This window comes from Crassostrea angulata, chromosome 6 (genome assembly GCF_025612915.1).
Source record: "Crassostrea angulata isolate pt1a10 chromosome 6, ASM2561291v2, whole genome shotgun sequence".
NCBI lineage: Eukaryota > Metazoa > Mollusca > Bivalvia > Ostreida > Ostreidae > Magallana > Magallana angulata.
In genome coordinates this window covers 53,578,324-53,598,278 of record NC_069116.1, presented here as the reverse complement: position 1 = coordinate 53,598,278, position 19,955 = coordinate 53,578,324, and the positions used below count along the sequence as shown (strand labels likewise).

At 34.6% G+C, this 19,955-nt stretch overlaps 2 protein-coding genes across 2 annotated transcripts; one reads left to right on the top strand and one right to left on the bottom strand.

Moving 5' to 3' along the window:
* Positions 1–24: 24 nt before the first annotated feature.
* Positions 25–1,643, top strand: LOC128189762 (60S ribosome subunit biogenesis protein NIP7 homolog). Its single transcript, XM_052861511.1, has 5 exons — positions 25–184; positions 301–387; positions 528–666; positions 910–1,050; positions 1,167–1,643. The coding sequence occupies exons 1-5, from the start codon at positions 129–131 to the stop codon at positions 1,284–1,286; spliced, it is 543 nt and encodes a 180-aa protein (XP_052717471.1). The 5' UTR covers positions 25–128; the 3' UTR covers positions 1,287–1,643.
* LOC128189751 (DDB1- and CUL4-associated factor 17-like) lies at positions 1,455–18,477 on the bottom strand. Its single transcript, XM_052861488.1, has 14 exons — positions 18,332–18,477; positions 17,373–17,434; positions 17,129–17,170; positions 16,829–16,922; positions 16,071–16,213; positions 15,834–15,909; positions 15,548–15,640; positions 15,205–15,312; positions 14,313–14,412; positions 13,425–13,561; positions 13,072–13,181; positions 3,158–3,341; positions 2,636–2,800; positions 1,455–2,424 (listed from the first exon to the last, which is right to left on the bottom strand). Exons 1-14 carry the CDS (start codon positions 18,440–18,442, stop codon positions 1,996–1,998), a joined length of 1,854 nt encoding a protein of 617 aa, XP_052717448.1. The 5' UTR covers positions 18,443–18,477; the 3' UTR covers positions 1,455–1,995.
* Between the last annotated feature and the right edge of the window lie 1,478 nt (positions 18,478–19,955).

The window sequence follows — 19,955 nt, the reverse complement described above, 5'->3', positions numbered from 1 at the left end:
TCGACTGTAAACATTTTTTTTATATCGGGATCACGATTCAGTAAATATATAACTACGTAAACACGTGTTTAGAGCAAAAAGTTGTTTTGAGATGTGATTTTTGTGATAAGTTAATACCGTAAGCAAATATGAGACCATTAACTGACGAAGAAACGAAATCGTTCTTTGATAAACTGTCAAAATAGTAAGTAATTTGATAATACACTTACCAAAAGCCACTTTGATATAGACCTCATAAGCATGCAAGGAAGCACAATATGCACAAATTCTTATATCCTAATTTTGTACATTTAATTTTAGCATTGGTGAAAATATAAAGTTGCTTTTAGAAAGACCGGATGGATCGTACTGTTTTAGGCTTCATCGGGATCGGATATTTTATGTCAGGTAGGTACCTATATACTTACTGCATGCTAAAATCATTTAAATGTGCAGTATTGGTTTTATGTGCAAATTATTGATAAATTTTTATCATGACACCTTAAAATACATTTTGATAAAAGAATTGTGTCATTATGTTTTTAAAGAGAGGACCTGATGAAGAAAGCTGGCAATATATCCAGGAAAAACCTTCTCAGTATGGGAACCTGCTTTGGAAAAATGACAAAAACTGGAAAATTTCACCTGCAGATAACAGCTTTAGATTTTATGGCTCCTTATGCAAAGGTCAGTTAAGTGTTATAACAGGGGTTCTTTCAAACTTCTAGTTTTGATTCCGTTTCCTCAAAGGCCCTCTTCCCTTTAAATTCAGTTACTACTACATGTAGTACATGCATAACACATGTAATATCTTTCAGAAAGTTCTGTTAACAATGAGCAGTATTGGACTGCAGTGTAAACATTTCTGTCTGAATCCATTCCTATAATATGGTAGTTATACCCCATTTGTGTTGTAATCTTATCCTGCAGCACAAAATCTGGCTGAAGCCCAGTGCAGAGCAGCAGTTTGTGTACGGCCACCATGTCATGAAGTCTGGCTTAGGACGAATTACCGAAAATACTTCACAGTATGAAGGAGTGGTTGTCTACAGCATGAATGATCTCCCCTTGGTATGGATGCATCTATTAAGAGAATTTAATTTTTTCCAAAATGCTTGCTATTCTTCATAAAAAAGAAGTTTCTAGTTGATCACATTTTTGGTTTAACAATGCATGCATGTTTGCAGGGTTTTGGAGTGGCAGCCAAATCCACACAAGACTGTCGCCATGCCGACCCTATGACCTTGGTGGCCTTTCATCAAGCTGACATAGGAGAATACATCAGGAATGAAGAGGCTTTGTTATAGACAACATACAACATGGACTCATTTTACAAAATTGTTATTGTGCATAATTGACATATACATGTAGGCACTCAATGTCAAGTCAGAATCCTATCACAAGTACCGGTATTTCATTGAGAAATGAATTTCATCTTAGCCTTCAAATGTAGAAAAATAAGGAACACATTACATAGATTTGTATATATCTATTCAATTACTCATTACCATTGATACTTGTCAAAATTTTACTGATAGTAAAGGTTGGAATTCAGCATATACAGTGTGAATGTTGAGCATAGATCACATGGTAATACAAATATATGTAAAATTGTTGATAGAAACTTTAAACTGGTTGTTAAAAATAAATTTTGTTAAAAATAACATGCATTCTGAATTTGTTTTAATTAAGGGAGTATTTTACTGACACCATATTTTAAAAAATTCTATCCTTTACGTCTCTCCAAAAATGCTACTCAACATTTGCTCAATATCCCTCGAGCAAATTTGTTTCGCTACAGTATTAGCCTGTTCAAATTGGATCTTCCTTGTGGCGGCTTTAAAGAACTACAATGTACCTCCATTACATTATTATATCTCTAGCTGCCCCTTTAAATAACCATCAATGTCTGATGTTGAGGAATCATTTTCATGTTTTCTTAAGAAGAAAAGAAGTGATTCCACTGAGCATGTTTTGTAAGTTCATCAGTAATTCCTTTTTGCACAAAGAACATTCTTATCTTTCACTAGTTCGTCTCCTACCCCGCTGTCTATGATTGGACGAAGATCTTTCACTAACCCCACGCCTTGCCTGGCGTCTGGGCCTCCGTGTTTCTGAAGAACTGCTCTCAACTGACCATTCCTCATCTGAATCTTGCCTAGAACTTCGTCTCCTATTACCAGAAGTCCTTTCATTTATATTCTGAGTATTTGACAATGTCCTTTCATCATCTATTTCCCCATCAAGGTTTTGTCGACTTCTACGTGAACGACGAGATCTTTGTGTTGATGGTCGTTGCACTGGGGACTTGATGTGAGCTACAGAGTGGCTCTGTTCCCCTTCTGTTGATTGTAGTCTGTACACAACACAAGCAAACTCACTGTTAAATGACCGAACTGTCTGCACTACTGTATCTAAGTCTACATACAGATTATTTTCTTCATGCTGAAAAATAAAGAATTCTTGTTATGCCTTAAAACATCAGGCAAACAATTGAAAAACAAATCTATACAAACAGCTTTGAAAGATGAAAACTGTATATTGGTAACATATAGTGGTTCCTTTTTTATAATCCCCTGCTTATGAAGTGGGGGAGGGGGGGGGGTAATTTGAAAATCAATTGCATGATTTTGTTCAGACCAGAAAAGTTTCTTACCATTGACTCTTCAAATGGTTGTTTCAATTCAATTTTCTTCAAAGTTTTACCGGAAATGATATCATGAAAACGTAGATAGCTCTGCACTTTGTCTTCTGACACAGAATAGTCAACACTGGTCCAAAGGAGATTCAGTTCATTTTCATAATCCACATTGTGAATATACTGCAATGTGTAAAGATAAAGCATCAACGCATTGTCAAGTCATTGAGAAAATTTTCTACCAAATAATGGTCATTAAAGAGGCAAATGCCTGTTGCTACAACACTTAGATTCATAGATCTATAAGGAGCGTCCTAATGAAGTGACTTCTATAAAGAATCATGGTAGATAAAAATGCATAAAAATAAATGCTAGTCTACATGTCAAATATCAATGTGAAAGACCATATAAATTCTTTTTATCAATCTCATCATGTACATGTCATGTACCAAATTAGGGAACCCAAAAGGCTTCCAAAAATATGGTATGTTCAAAATTATGGGGATGAAAGACTATTTAATTCCATTATTAAACCTTTACCAAGTTTGGGAGTTCAGCGTCCATCTGAAGCATAGAACCCAGGCTGATCCTCCGAACATGTCGCCCTGAGGTCGTGGTAGTGATGGTGCCTGGGGGAGGTTCCTGACCTTCCTGGCCAAGGTTAATTGTAAAACATTTCTTTAACTCTGAATGGGAAGAGTCTGCCTTATCTAGTTGGTACATACTGGAAATGACAAAAATAACCCAATAATGAAGTTGAATTTTTCATTCACCAATTGTAAACAAGAGGTCCATGGGCCACATTGCTCACCTGAGCAACTGATAACATCAGCTTAATACGAGTCATAATACAAACTACCTAGACAATGTAGTTTAATACATGTAGATCCTGCATAAATGAGTCAATTTTTTTTACCCTGGATATTCAAGTCCCTTTTCTAACAGGATAATTTTATAACCATATCACCTGTTGAGCATTGCAGCTCTCAAAAAGATCCTAAACAGTTGTTTATATTTATTTATTTATTCACCAATCAAGGGCCCTCAGGGAGCATATACATTAAAAAAAATAATATCATGATTATAACAAATAAGGAATGAAATAATAGCCTAGAATGTCCAGGTTCATATTACAGGCAACAATATGCAAAATGATTCATCAATACAATGAAATATACGGGATATAAACCTACATCAAACTCTGAACCCCTTGTGAGGCCCAAGAATCATACAGGGGCCAAAGTCTTAACAATTTGAAATAATTGTCAAAATGGTTGCATATAATTTTGTGAATAATCAAAATATTTTTCTTTGTAAAATTGGAATCCCAATGTGGCCCCATCCTACTCCTCAAGATTTTGATTTGAAAGAATTTAAATCTATATTATCTGAAGTTGCTTTCAGTAAAGTTACAGCTTTTCTAGGGAAGTAGTTCTTAATCAAAGATATTTTTTTTCTTTTTTGATAATTTTTAAGGTCTTCCGTTTCCAACGGAAGACCTTATTGTTATTGCTTTGATTCTTTTCCTCTATTATTATTAAGGTCTTCCGTTTCCAACGGAAGACCTTATTGTTATTGCTTTGTTTCTTTTTCACTATTATTTTTATTGTTTTTTTTTTTCTGTCACGTTTTCTCAAAAATGCTTCAGCCAATTTTCATGAAATTTTCAGATCTTAATCATGACAAAATTTGTAAGAAAAGTACACGGGCTTTTTTTGATCGTCACTTCCGGTACCGAGATATTAAAGATTTTACGTTTTTGCTTGTTCACGATTTTTCTCAAAAAGTATTTACGATAGAAACTTCAAATTTTCAGAGAAGGTAGAGAGTGAACGGCCGCAGTGCCCTTCGCATATCCGAACGTCCGCCGTCACTTCCGGTCGTCACCGGAAGGAAATGAAAAACCTTAATTTTTCAAATTTTTAGATTTGAATTTTATTTATGTTTTTATTCGATAGAGACGCTGAAAACACTTCAGAATATGAAATTCGTGTTAAAATCGATCCAGGCATTCCCGAGATTTTGAGTTCAAAAGTTCTGAAGCGAGAGTCCGCGTAGCTCAGTCGTTAGAGTGTTGGACTTGTGCCCAGGCGACCCGGGTTCCATACCCGAGTGCCGATTATTTGTTCTTCCCTAATTTTGTTTTGTTTAACGATTTTACCTTTAAAATGATGGTTTTTATTGTTTTGCGTTTTATTTTTATCATAAATAAAAATAATAACAGCTTTTTTAGTACAAATATAGAGCTCGTTTTTGTCAGCAGTTCGCATCGCCGCCATCAAAGACATGCCGCCGAAGCGCCCCTGCAGTACGACCGCATTAGAGTTCACTTGGTCGCTTTGCCGGCATCAAAGAAATGCCGCCATCTCAATGACTGTATGCACACAACATTTAGCAATGCACCAACGTTATTCTACATGACCTTAAAAGGAGGACTGATTAGTATTTGTTCACATATATAGATACACGCTTGCATGTATGCATGCGTTTATTGACATTCGTTGCTGATATACTGATTCCCTAAACACTATAAAAACCTAGAAAATCTCTCTCTCTCTCTCTCTCTCTCTCTCTCTCTCTCTCTCTCTCTCTCTCTCTCTAAAGGACTTGTACAGGTAACATGCAGTAAATTGGACAGAGGCTAAATGTACATTGGCGTCCAAAAAGTATACATGTATTTATTTCAAGTTACGGGATAATGTCTATGGATTCAAATAATTTGAAATTCATTGCTTAATGATTGTCTTCATACTGACTGGAAGTCAACGCTAAAATTAAAGATGGTGGACTTTTTCCTTTTTTTGTGCATGTCTATATACTGATACAAATCTGTTGCCTGTCTGGGATTAAGAAAAACCTCCAAAGTTTATACACGTAGCTATACAAACGAACGGGTGACTGCGACAAGGTTTGAAAACTGACCAGCCGTTTATGAGTGTTTGAGCCTAAGATAAACAGATGTTAAAAAATCAATAGTTACATCTTTCAAACAACGCTTATACATTGTTCTAACATATGTATATTGTTTAGAAATTGTGTAATTTGTGATATTTAGAATTATATAGTCTACGTTTTAATATAGAAGTCACCGACCGACCCCCCCCCCCCCCCATTCATAAAATCATTTAGTTTTTCTTGCCCGATTTTCCTTGATCTTTGATCTTGGGCCTTTAACTTCAACTAATTACCATTCTAGATTACTGTACTAATTACCAGACCAATTCGTTCATTATTAACAGAGTTATGAAGTTTTTGGCATTTGAGTTTCAATTGTCGTGATTGACATGTACTGTAAAAAAAATCATAACTCCCAAGCCCTTCACTCAATCCTAATGAAAATTCGTGAAAATGAACCTCGGACACCATTCTTATTGTCTGCCAAATATGCAGCGGATTGAACAATCAAGTCGAAATTCCTGAGATTAAACGGCGCTTATTGCCTATACCGGAAAATTAAATTTACACAGTACACGTACCGACCCCCCCCCCCCCCTCCTATTCAGAAAATCATTTAGTTTTTCTGGCCTGATTTTACTGGATCTTTCATCTTGAACCTTTATTTTCAACCTAGTTCAATTATAGATTACTGTACTACATGTAATGACCGAATCCGAGATCCACACCTCAAAATTCTATTTTCGATTTATTTACGACGAAAATCAAGCTCAGGTTTTTTCACCCCCCCCCCCCCCCTCCAGACACCCCTGCGAATGTTATTGTCATTCAAATTTTAGACCACGTGGTTTTATTTTACCATTTCAGTTTCGCAGTAAAAATCGTACCTCGTGTATAAAGTCTATTTCACAGTACATGTATCTAGGTTCTTAATATAGGTAGTCAAATATAAATCTAGAGGTTTATTGATTTTAAACTTTATCTTCATTAAAGTAGTCCGAGTATCGCACTACGTCATAATACGGATTTTACAATATTGGTTCGACTTTCACAAAGCGTTTTAGATACCCGGTATTGATTTTGCTCTACATCGCTGTTGTAAACAATGGCAATAATAAGCAATTAGAACGGTAATATATGTATTCTATGAGAGATAGAAATGTTTAATGTTGAGAAACTCGATTCTGTTAAAGTAAAATGAAAAACAAAGTTTCTGATTAACCAGGATCTCAGGTATGCTTATATCTTCTTTGTTTTGATGCCCCCCCCCCTAAATTTTATTTTTCTTTTACTAAAACCGGTTTAAATTTAGAGAAAGAAGCTATTTCGAATTTAATCAATCGTCAATTAATTAATGTTTAAATGATATCTAACATTGTTGACAGATCTAGGCAGAAAACTGTAGCAAAATGTGATTTTTACGGATTTTTTCGTCAGGGTCTACTTGGTTTAGAGCTTATAGCGTGAAAAGTAATCCGTCAACATATAATTTATTTTACCAAATCTTTTTTCTAAGATGTCAATCTATAGAATAAACACCATGAATTTAAGTTTGAGTCCATAAAATTGTAAAAAAAATTACCAAACGCGATACTAGCATTGCATTTTTTGTAGTCTATTTTGATACACCAGGTCCATAAAGCGTACTTACTTACAAAAATTTGCGCAAAATTATTGATGAGATATGGCTTAAATAAATATTTATACTCTATTTTGTATGTTCAGTTCTAATTTTCCAAAATTGGTATTTATTTTTAGGATAAACGGACGTCTGGCAAATTTCATAATTGTCAATAATTTTCGCAAGGGGGTACATCCGTCTGAGAGGTGATAACAAACAAACTAGCATGTAAACATGCATATTTTCTTTTGTATATGTATTGCTAGAATGTATATTTATCATTTAAAGCTAAGCTTTTAATGATTGAGCCTATTTAGTGCCGAGTATAGGACTACCTTAATTGGTGAATAAAATGTGTTCTAGAAATAAATGTGACTATACAAAAATTAGTTTTTGTTTGCTGTTGCAACAACTAACATGTTTAAAAGAGATCCCTCCTGAGGATTAATTTTTGATCCGCGCCTGACCTAGTAATAACATCAATAGTGAAACAGACTATACCATTTTATGCAGAATGTTCCTTGAAAATGGCTCGATATACTAAGTTTTAATGCAAAACAGACACCCACTTTTTTTTTTAAAACATGGTATTGCACACCACAAGCATCAAACATGGCTATGATTTTATTAAGCAACCCAATGGTAATATTTTCAACCACTCTACACGTGTTTGAACACGAACGATAACTCTGTTCTGAATATTATCGTTTAATATAAATAACTGCTAGATGGTAAAATAAGACATACATCTTGAAAGCTTTTCCTGTTTTAACATAAATCATAGTAGGATGTGATATGAAAAACGACCAGTACTTACGTATTTTGAGAATATTATCCGAACACTTATACTTCCGCTCGAAATTTCACAGGAAGTGAACAAATATCGGTGAAGTCTCGTGAAGTTTCATTCGAGCACCTCTGGATTTATTACTTACTTAGCAACGATAAAGAAAACATTCCGAACACATTCGCAGGGGTGCAGACACAAACACGTATAAATATTTCAAATGACCTCGCACTGTTACAAAACCTGAATAGTCAGACATCTTACACGTTGTTTTTCATCTCATACAAAAACTCAGCTCTTCTCCCGGGCGGAAACGCCCCAAATTCAAAGACAAATTCGGGAATTATTTCGCGTCAGCCATGTTTTGAGACATCTGCAAAGGCTGTGTGTTCTTATCTCGCCGGAGCCAAGATTTCTTCTTTCTCTCTATTTCTTTCTCTCCTTTTTATTTAATTTCTAACTAAAATAATCAACATAAAAGGGTTGTTGGACTAAAGTTCAAGTTGAAAAACACTCTTCAATTAAGATTCAGACAAAAACAGTCTTTTATTATTAGGGTCTTCCGTCTTCAGCGGAAGACCCTTCTATTCTTATTGTTATTAGGGTCTTCCGTTTACAAAGGAAGACCCTCTTTTTTTCTTCGGTTTCTTTTTATTACAGGTTATTAGACGTGTTATTAGGTCAAAAGCCCTTTTATTTAATATGAAATATATGGGGCTGGTCCTTCAAATTAGGGATCCAACGGGGTGTATAATCCTTCATCCATCGCTCTTTAAGATCACATCTGCATTTCCTGATATGTTTCGTTGATGAAGATAAAAGTCAAGGTCATTTCCTCTTCTAAAAATCGGACGGAAGACCTCCTCGTTGCTCGCAACGAGATCGTGTCTAGTTATTATTCTTTTTTTTTTCTCCCACGTTTTCTCAAAAATGCTTCAGCCGATTTTCATGAAATTTTCAGATCTTATTCATGACAAAAATTGTAAGAAAATTACACGAGCTTTTTTTGATCGTCACTTCCGGTACCGAGGTATTAAAGATTTTACGTTTTTGCTTGTTCACGATTTTTCTCAAAAAGTATTTACGGTAGAACCTTCAAATTTTCAGAGATGGTAGAGAGTGAACGGCCGCAATGCCCTTCGCATATCCGAACGTCCGCCGTCACTTCCGGTCGTCACCGGAAGGAAATGAAAAACCTTAATTTTTCAATTTTTTGAACTTGAATTTTATTTATGTTTTATTCGATAGAGACACTTAAAACACTTCAGAATATGAAATTCGTTTTTAAATCGATCCACGCATTTCCGAGATTTTGAGCTCAAAAGTTCTGAAGCGAGGGTCCGCGTAGCTCAGTCGTTATAGTGGTGGACTTGTGCCCAGGCGACCCGGGTTCCGTCCCCAAGTGCCGATTATATTTCTTCCCTAATTTTGTTTTGTTTAATGATTTTATCTTTAAAATGATGGTTTTTATTGTTTTCCGTTTTATTTTTATATTAATAAAGATAATAACAGCTTTTTTAGTACAAATATAGAGATCGTTTCTGTCAGCAGTTGGCTTAATTCAGACGCTCGTCGCATCGCAAGCATCAAAGACATGCCGCCGAAGCTCTTTGCAGTACGACTGCATTAGAGTTCACTGGGTCGCTTTGCCGGCATCAAAAAAATGCCGCCATCTCCTTGACTGTATGCACACAACATTTACTTAGCAATGCACAAACGTTATTCTACATGGCTTTAAAATGAGGACTGATTAGTATTTATTTACATAATTATATAGATTAACGCATGCATGAATACATGCGTTTATTGACATAGGTTGCTTACATATTAATTTCCTGAACACTATAAAACACTATGAAATCTCTCTCTCTCTCTCTCTCCTCTCTCTCTCTCTCTCTCTAAAGTACAATTGTTTTAGCATTTGAATAAGAACTAATACAAGTAACATGCAGTAAATTGGATAAATGTACACTGCGCACAAAAATTATACAGGTATTTATTTTAAGTAACGGGATAATGTCTATGGATTCAAATAATTTGAAATTCATTGTTTAATGATTGTTTTCTTACTGATTGGAAGTCAACGCTAAAAAGTCATTTTTATTACAGATGGTGTACTTTTTTCTCTCTTTTTTTTTTGTGCATGTCTATATACTGATACAAATCTGTTGCCTGTCTGGGATTAAGAAAAACCTCCAAAGTTTATACACGTAACTATACAAACGAACGGGTGACTGCGACAAGGTTTGAAAATTGACCACCCATTTATGAGTGTTTGAGCCTAAGAATAAACAAATGTAAAAAAAAAAATCAAAAGTTACATCTTTCAAACAACGCTTATACATTGTTCTAACATATTTATTTTATTTAGAAATTGTACATGTGTAATATGTGATATTAAGAATTTAATAATCTACGTTTAATATAGAAGTCACCGACCGACCGACCGACCCCCCCCCCCCCCCCCATTCATAGAATCATTTAGTTTTTCTGGCCCGATTTTACTTGTATTAATAACAGAGTTACGAAGCTTTTGGCATTTGAGTTTCAATTGTCGTGTTTGACATGTACTGTAAAAAAAAATTCTAACTCCCAAGCCCTTCACTCAATCCTACTGAAAATTCGTGTAAATGAACCTCGGACCACATTCTTATCGTCTGTTAAATATGCAGCGGATTGAAGAATTAAGACGAAATTCCTTAAATTAAACGACACTTATTGCCTATACGTGGAAATTAAATTTACACAGTACACGCACCGACCCCCCCCCCCTCCTTCCTATTCACAAAATCATGTAGTTTTTCTGGCCTGATTTTACTGGATCTTTCATCTTGAACCTTTATTTTCAACCTAGTTCAATTCTAGAATTCTGTTCTAATGACCAGACCTATTCGTTCATTTTTAAGAGAGTTATGATTTTTTGGGCATTTGAGTTTCGATTGGCGTGCTTGACATGTACTGTAGAAAAAAATTCTAACTCCCGAGCCCCTTACTCAATCCTAATGAAATTTTGTGTAAATGTATCTCGGACCCCATTCTTATTGTCTGCCAAATATGCAGCGGATTGAACAATTAAGAAGAAATTCCTGAGATCAAACGGCGAGTATAGCCTGTACGGGGACTTAAAATTTACACAGTACATGGGATGTAAGCAGCCGCGTAATATTTCTGTTGCATGTATATTTCTTGTTTTCCGTTTAATCTGTATCTACGATAGCGTGTGAACTACTTATGAATGTTAGAACTGTGGAAATTACTGTCATCAAATTTTTACCGAATGAATAAACGTGTTTCTTATTTCGTTATTTCTACATTTATAAAGATTTTATCAATCCTGCTGAAATAAAACAGCCAAACATAATAGTAAACGGCACAAAAAAAATTCTCAACACTGAAATACATGGGTAAAATGCATCGGTCATTGTTTTAGGACTTCCCCTAATTGTTGTTAACCGAATCCGAGATCCACACCTCAAAATTCTATTTTCGATTTATTTAAGACGAAAATCAAGCACAGGTCTTTTCACCCCCTCCAGACACAAACACGCATCAATATTTCAAATGACCTCGCACTGTTACCAAACCTGAATAGTCAGACATCTTACACGTTGTTTTTCATCTCATACAAAAACTCAGCTCCTCTCCCGTGCGGAAACGCCCCAAATTCAAAGACAAATTCGGGAATTATTTCGCGTCAGCCATGCTTTGAGACACCTGCAAGGGCTGTGTGTTCTAATTTCGCCGGAGCCAAGATTTGTTCTTTCTCTCTATTTCTTTCTCTCCTTTCTATTTAATTTTCTAACTAAAATATTCAACATAAAAGGATTGTTGAACTGTAGTAGAAGTTGAAAAACACTCTTCAATTAAGATTTAGACAAAAACAGTCTTTTATTATTAGGGTCTTCCGTCTTCAGCGGAAGACCCTCTATTCTAATTGTTATTAGGGTCCTCCGTTTACAAAGGTAGACCCTCTTTTTTTCTTCGGTTTCTTTCTATTTCAGGTCATTAGACCTGTTATTAGGTCAAAAGACCTCTTATTTAATATGAAATAAAATTGGGCTGGTCCTTGAAATTAGGGATCCAACGGGGTGTATAATCCTTCATCCATCGCTCTTTTAGATCACATCTGCATTTCCTGATATGTTTCGTTGATGAAAATAAAAGGCAAGGTCATTTCCTCTTCTAAAAAACAGACGGAAGACCTCCTCGTTGCTCGCAACGAGATCGTGTCTAGTTCTATCTATATTCCTATGTATATCTCCCCCCCCCCCCCCCCATGTTGTGACCCCATCTTTCCCCCGGGATCATGATTTGAACAAACTTGGATCTACCCTACCTGAGGATGCTTCCACACAAGTTTCAGCTTTCCTGGCTTATTATTTTTGAGAGGATGATTTTAAAAATTTACACTATATATGCCTATGTCAAAGTTTGACAATCCCCCCCCCAGGTGTGGCCTTATCCTATCCTCGGGGGTCATGATTTTAATAAATTTGTATCTATACTACATAAGGATGCTTCCAAACAAGTTTCAGCTTTCCTGGCTGTTTAGATTCCGAGAAGATTTTAGCTCTATATATTCCTATGTAAAACTTAACACCCCCCCCCCCCCCATTGTAGCCCCACCTTACCCCTGGGGACCATGATTTGAAGAAAGTTGAATCTACAGTATCTGCTCAGGATGCTTCCACACAAGTTTCAGCTTTCCTGACCAAATGGTTCTTCATAAAATAAAAAATATCAGTATTTCAATAATTCCTAATTATCTCCCCTTAAAAGAGAGTGTGGCCCTTCAGTTTAGCAAAATTGAGTCCCATTTACCCAATGATGCTTTGTGCCAAGTTTGGTTGAAATTGGCCCATTGATTCTGGAGAAGAAGTTGGAAATATAAAACGTTACAGACAGACAGGCGCCAGACAAAAAATGATCTATTAGAGTATATAAACTTGGTTTTTAACATGGCTGCTTCTGAATCATTGGTTTTACATTTCATCGTAATGGCACTACTAATGCATGCTTACCTCATTAAGTCATATTCTTGCCTCACTGTTACACAAATGCTTTGTCTATTCACTGCTTACCTCAGTGTTCACCTCAATGTTTCCCCTGAGTAATGATTTACATGCTTGCCTTACTTTCTCACATGCTAACCTCACTGAGGTACTGTCAATGTGTAAAATTCTGCCAGATTCATCTGCACAAAACAATGCTCTGTCTTCCTCTAGACCAATTGCTTTTGAATCAAGGGTTCCATTCTTCACCTGAAATAGGTAGATCACCACTTACATCTTCTATATATTCCTATGAGAAGTTACAAAATCCACTGAAATTTGAAAACAGTACAGAGATGCTTGATGTCAAAAAAGTTTCTTACATCTGCAGTTATAACATTACCTGTCTCTCTCTGTACATAAAAATGAATAATAAATGAAGTCAGAAATCTAAAGAAAGAAAGGCTCTACACATGAAATGGGAGTCAATGATTCCTTTATCATTGTACTCACCAGTTGTTCTGAGGAGAGAGACTTGACTTGGAAGGACCCCCTCTTGTTGGGGGGAGTGTAGATGAAGTGCCAGGGACAGCCTCCCACCTCAAGACTATTCTGGTAACACTTGACCTGAAACAGCACTGGTGGCTCTTCTACAACAGAAATTAATCACATGCGAAATACATTTCACAGGAATTTCACAAAACAAATTTTAAATTAAATTTTGCATGATATCTTGCACACTTTTTAAACACGGAGTTCGCATATTGTGAGAGACTTTTTTACTTGAAATTAATGCAAGTGCTCTTTCCATGTTTGGTTAGTTTCACATAATAAAATTCAACATGAAATTCATTTAAGGTCAGACAACACGTTCCTCAATTTTATATAACTTTTTCCAGGAATTTGTTGATGGTTTACTACTATTTTGACAGGCTTTTTTGCAAAAAATTAGGGTACCTTACCAGGAATTTCTGCAAAATACTAGAGTATGCAATTTCCTATATAATCTTTTTGAAAATACACTTGTCTATAATGAATTGCTGATATAAAAATAAATACATATACAGCACAGCAAAATTCACTATATTGGAACTCTATCTCGGCTGGGGCGGGGTTTTAACTCACGACCTATACACTTCTGCTAGTGAGCGGCCACGGTTCTAACCACTCGGCCATCTAGACACATGACCACATCGAATCAAATTTTAATCATCTTAGAATAATTATAAAATTAATATTTTTTATTGGAACTCCTTATCACGAGGAGATACAAAAAATATTCTTGAGGAACGTGTCGTCTGACCTTAAGGCACAATTGCCTGTGTAAAGAATGTTGAGTTTGGCTGTTGAGTTGGATTTAATTGATCAAATTTGTTAAATTATCTGTTGTACAATGTCTACCTTTGATGACAATGTTAAGTGGTAAACCATAAGGCTGCTTCCCACAGACATAACCAAGGTCAGGGGTCAAAGTATAAAGGTCAGCCTCAAACTGCTTATACTGAAAACATATAGTAGGCAAAATTCAGATTACCAGTAAACATTAAAAAATCATCAGGCAACAAACAGCTAATACTGAATTTAGTAATAAAACATTTTTAACATTAGGAAAATAAACCCTGCAAATTGCAGTAGATAATCAAAGTACTGAAAAACTGATGGGAGTTGATTTTGTCGATGTTTATTTATTTTAAAATCAATGATATGTTATTTTGCATGACAAGTACATGGAGTTTCTAATTTGAATTACGCACATTTCTATAATATGAATTTTTGGACTTTTTCGACAAGAATGTCCAGAAACCCCCATATGAATCATTTTAAATAATATTTTAAGATAAAATTAATTCAATCAAACTATGTATCAGTAATAGAAATATTTCTCAAAAATTGTATGGATCCAAGCAATATTGAACTCTTGTCTCGTTCAACCAAACGCTCGGCTGACACCGTAAATCTCCTACAAGGATTTACGGAGACAGCCGAGCGTCGAATTGAATGAGACTATATAGAACTCTGGCGCAGGAATACATACGAATACAAAAAATATTTAAATTGTTCGTACCATTTAAAATCTGACTATATTTTCAAGGTATTTATAAATGAAAAACAATGCTTTAGCATACATTACATCGAATTTATCAATTATTTTCAGGAACTAAGTCTTGTCAGCAGCAATGATTTGTGCTGAGGTCCAAACACTGTTTCACTTTCGGTTTGTCAGAGTAACTGCATAGGAGAGTTGATTAAAATCAACTCCCAAAAAGGACCAGAGAAAACAGTTGGTACCTACTTTCTGGATGATGTACTCTAAGCTGTGTAGCTTCACCATGCCCGACCGGTGCATGGTAGTCAGAAACCCACTGGAGGCCATAGCATCCACTGTATCCTTCCCAAATACCTGCAGAACAAATCAAGAGTGAGGCACTGTGGCTAACAAGGCTCCAGTATACAGAGAGTAAGGAGCTCTAGTCAAGTACTGGAATTCTGCTATATTGTATCATATTGCAAGAATATAATATTGAAAGTAACAACATATGAGAGAGAGAGAGAGAGAGAGAGAGAGAGAGAGAGAGAGAGAGAGAGAGAGAGAGAGAGAGAGAGATCTTCTGCTTGAAGAGTATCTATATACTTACACTTCTAGTAATTTCAAACATTCCAATGAACTTTAGAGGGAACACTTCAAACAAAGCTGAGACACCTACAATATTTGATTGTCCTGACTCTGCCTACAAAGACAAGGTCATAAATCAAAAACAGATTCACCAGATTTGTTTGTTTTAATATCTAGGAGGAAAAGACGGAATAAATGGCTAAATGCCCTTTTACTGATTTATGCAGGTACAAAAGTAGCAAAGCATTTGCTGATCCAGAAAAAAACATGAAGTCCATTTGCTAGTGGGGATGATGGCTTTTACTGACCGGACGGATGCCCCCAGCTACATTGTGTGTGGACTTTACAACTATGGATTTACCCGGTTCATTCCAACTCAAATCTCTGAAAGGTAGAAATGATTGATTTTGTGAATTAATTTAGATATTAATTTAACTTTCTAAAATACCACAACCTGTCAAATCAAAACATATATCCATAGGTTAATTCCTACAATAATTTTAAGAGTGGAATAAACAAATATTGACAGATGATGACAGACTTACTTGAAACTACAATAGGACTTCGGGGACAGATAGACTTCCTCCAGTAAACTCCCAGACAACAAGTCGTACCGCATTAACCAGGATTTACCCACAATGCACAGGAATGATGGCCGTTCTCCATGATGTGGTAGAGATAATGTCTCCTATAAAATAAAATTTGACACATGAAGTTTATACTTTTATTCACAAAGACAAGAGTGTTTGTGGGGGGTGGGGGCTGTCCCATTGCAGCTTTAATACACTACTGACAACTACTGTAGAATCTTTATTTCACAAGAAAATTTAAATTATCAATTCTCCTCTGTTTAGAGAAATGCTGTATATTCCAAAGTTTTAGATGGCCTATTCCGACACACATCAATTCTGTTCTTTTTTTTTGAAATTTCAACTTAAAAACATTAAAATTGCAAGTACCAAATTTTTACTTGCAGATCACAACTGTCAAAAAAATAGAATTTAGGTTTCTTGCAATTTTACGCAGAAATTAATTCCTCACATTTAATTAGGGATCTACAGTATTAATCCAAAATCATCAGATCAATTTCATGTACTTATATATCTGAATCATTTGAATTTAATAAAAAGTTTGATTGACACTTTAATATTAGCAATTTACAGGCATTGTTGGACCTACAAGAACCAGAAATTTCATATTATGAAAATATACTGTTGCTGTCACAAGCATGATTCATGTAATGATATTTACAGCTTAGTTTGTATATGTCATGTATAGGTATTACAGTAGTAGTTTTACATACTGGTTGAATGGCAGCCTCTAGGGCTGTCTCGATCTTCTGGTCCTGGGGGGTCCGTAGAGAATAAAGGTGAACTGGCTTATTCCCCTTTCCATACCTATTAATTCGACAAGTCGATACTCTGGGTATAACATCCATTTTACGAACACATGCATACATTTATACAATTACTCTTTGACAAAAAGATTTTAAAAAATTGATTTTAAAAAGAAGATGGGGGAATAAGATGGCGCAACTGCCCACTTGGTTTAGCAATAAAATACAATTTCTAATCCTTCTTGATCCTTCAAACTATTTTCGTACCCTCCATAACACTCTTTGTAATTTTCTAAGAATATTCTTCCCCTGAAAATAGATTTAATAAGAATTAAGAGCTCTGTACAAAGACATAGGAAAACATTCAAATTTTAAAACTTATATATCTTAATTTTTTCTTTACCAAATTTTAGTTTAAAACTCATATCTTAAAATTCTAGTTATATTAATTTCTTGGGTAATTTGTTGAATACTCAGACTCCTTAAGAATGTTGAAAAAATCTCACATTACCCTTCTGTTTTTATGTGTTTGCTTGAATATACCCTCCATACATCTTTGTAAACATAGTTTTCCTGATAAAAAAAATCAAAGAGAAAGAAAACAAGAGTCATAATTATAAAATGCAGAACTCACAAAACCGTCACATTAAATGTCCCATGAGGGCCACTGATTGCTGAATTATACGATGAACTAGTTCGCATCATGCTTATGAAATATGTAATGCCCCGAGGCTGAGACAATGGGACAAATTGGCTGAATAGCCAGAATGGATTATATTGATATCGAGTATAGACCAAATGCCAAACGGGACTCTCTATTATAATTATCTATGTTTTTGCTAGTTATTTTTATGAATAGAACAATTTTATTCAGCTATAATAAGTTATACATATATTGTACGTAACGTAGATCGAGTATATTATAGCATTGAATCATGATTTTTTGAAGTATACACTCTCATAACTGCAGCGGTGTGTGCATACAAATTGAGTAACGCGCGTTAGCGCGTTATGATTTGTATGCACACACCACTGCAGTTATGAGAGTGTATACTTCAAAAAATCATGATTCAATGCTTATATTTACATTTTTTTAACTTCTTGCCTTGTCTGCAAATGCGATTCATACCTTAAAATTCCTATCTTATCCTAAGGGTAAGTTAATATTAATGGAAGAGCCACAGTAACAGCCACAAGCGTGAACTTTGATTTTCGCTTGTGACGTTGCAGTTTACAGCGTTTAACGTTTGTGACGTCATAACAAAAACTCGTCAATTTGACCTTTGACTACTTGTTGCATTTAGAGGCATTTGAAGATCACAGAATTTAATGGAAAAACACAGTAGAATGTAAATATATAACGGTAACTGTACTATATATATATATATACATAACAACAGTCTGTTGCCGTTATAAAAATTGAGAAACTAAATTTCAATGCATAGAAAAAATAACAGTACATGTACTTACATTTAATAACAGAGTCTTAAGGATTTCAAATTTTGATCTCGGCCCTTGTTTTATGCCATATTCACGTCTTCTTATTTGCTGAAACACATTTTGGCATTTCTCTCTTTCCATTCTTTTTTCACTTTTAAAATGAAAGTAGGACTAACTACCAAAGAAATTTAGGTGAAAATGACGTTCCCGGCCGGCATGTACATGTCTCATGGTCGATGGTCTTAACTTTTAAATATGGTTTCTTTTAATCGATGTTTTATTTTATATGTCTAAATTATATAAAAAAAAAGTTGATGATTTAAAATTATCAAATTGTTATTTATTAGGTAATATATATATTTTTTTAATATGAGAAAATTAAAATATATGGTCAGACAGACAGCGCATTCATAGTATCTCAATTCAGCGACAAACACGACTCGTCTTATAAAATTTTAAAAAGATTTTCTAAATCGATCTTATGTATTTTTTAAAAATAAATCATGGAAAAGATATAAGCATCTCTGTGGCAAATGGCAATTTGCATCAACAATATTGTTATATAATATTTCATTGCAATAATACTTGCGCAAAGTTGTTCATTATTCCTCCTGTAACAAAAAATGTCTCAATATATCACACAAGAAATAGCGAAAATTATAGTGTTTCAATCAGCAGATTAGAACTTTACAAAAAATATTTTGTACATGACACCATTCGGAAATGGAATATTCAAGAAAAACATTACTGAATGTATTCCTCAACTTCCAAAATATTTTTCATTTGGTAAACGCACTATTAATATTTTACATACCAAGTTGAGACACAACTGCATTTTGAACTTTGATCTGTATAAAAGAAACATTATTGAATCACCCAATTGTATTTGTGGTCAAAAGGATGAAGTTTATCAATTTTCCTTTGTATGCAAGAATTATGTAAATGCAAGAAAAAATCTATTTGAATTACTTTTTAATAGGCTTGAAGAAACAATTTTAATTAACTCACATTTGCTTCTTTGGGGTAGTGATAATTTGTCTTACAACACAAACTGCTTTATTTTTTCAGCAGTTCAAAAGTTCATTAAAGAGTCTGGAAGATTTAATAATAGCAAAAGTTGTATCATTTTGTTCCAAAGAATTTATTAATTTCTTGCCCATTCAATGTTTTAGCGTAAAGACGCATTTTCATGCGTGACCACGTACATATTTTATTTCGCGAATATGAATTTTGACGGAAGGAATTTTATTTCGTAAGAAGGAATTATATTTCGTGGTCACAAATTTCTTAAGCATAATTATATAATTTATTAAAGGGCTTTAACTTCTATATGAACATTAACAATTATTTAGTTACTTTTATACTTACTCATAATACATTTTATTGATTAAATATTTGGAATAGTGAAAAAGGAATAGTACATTCAACATTTCATTCATGCTATGATAAGTAATACATATATATAATATATAAATCATTTTCGTTTCTGGCATAGCGCAGTGTACCTGCATGCTTCTAAAAAGTAAATTTGTTGAAAACAAAAAAGACAGTTGCTATAATCGGTTTATATCAGATTTGATAATTCAAATCTCCCGAGTTGTTTTATATGTGTAAATTGTCAAACTACACAAGCTAATGAGAAAAGACAAAAATT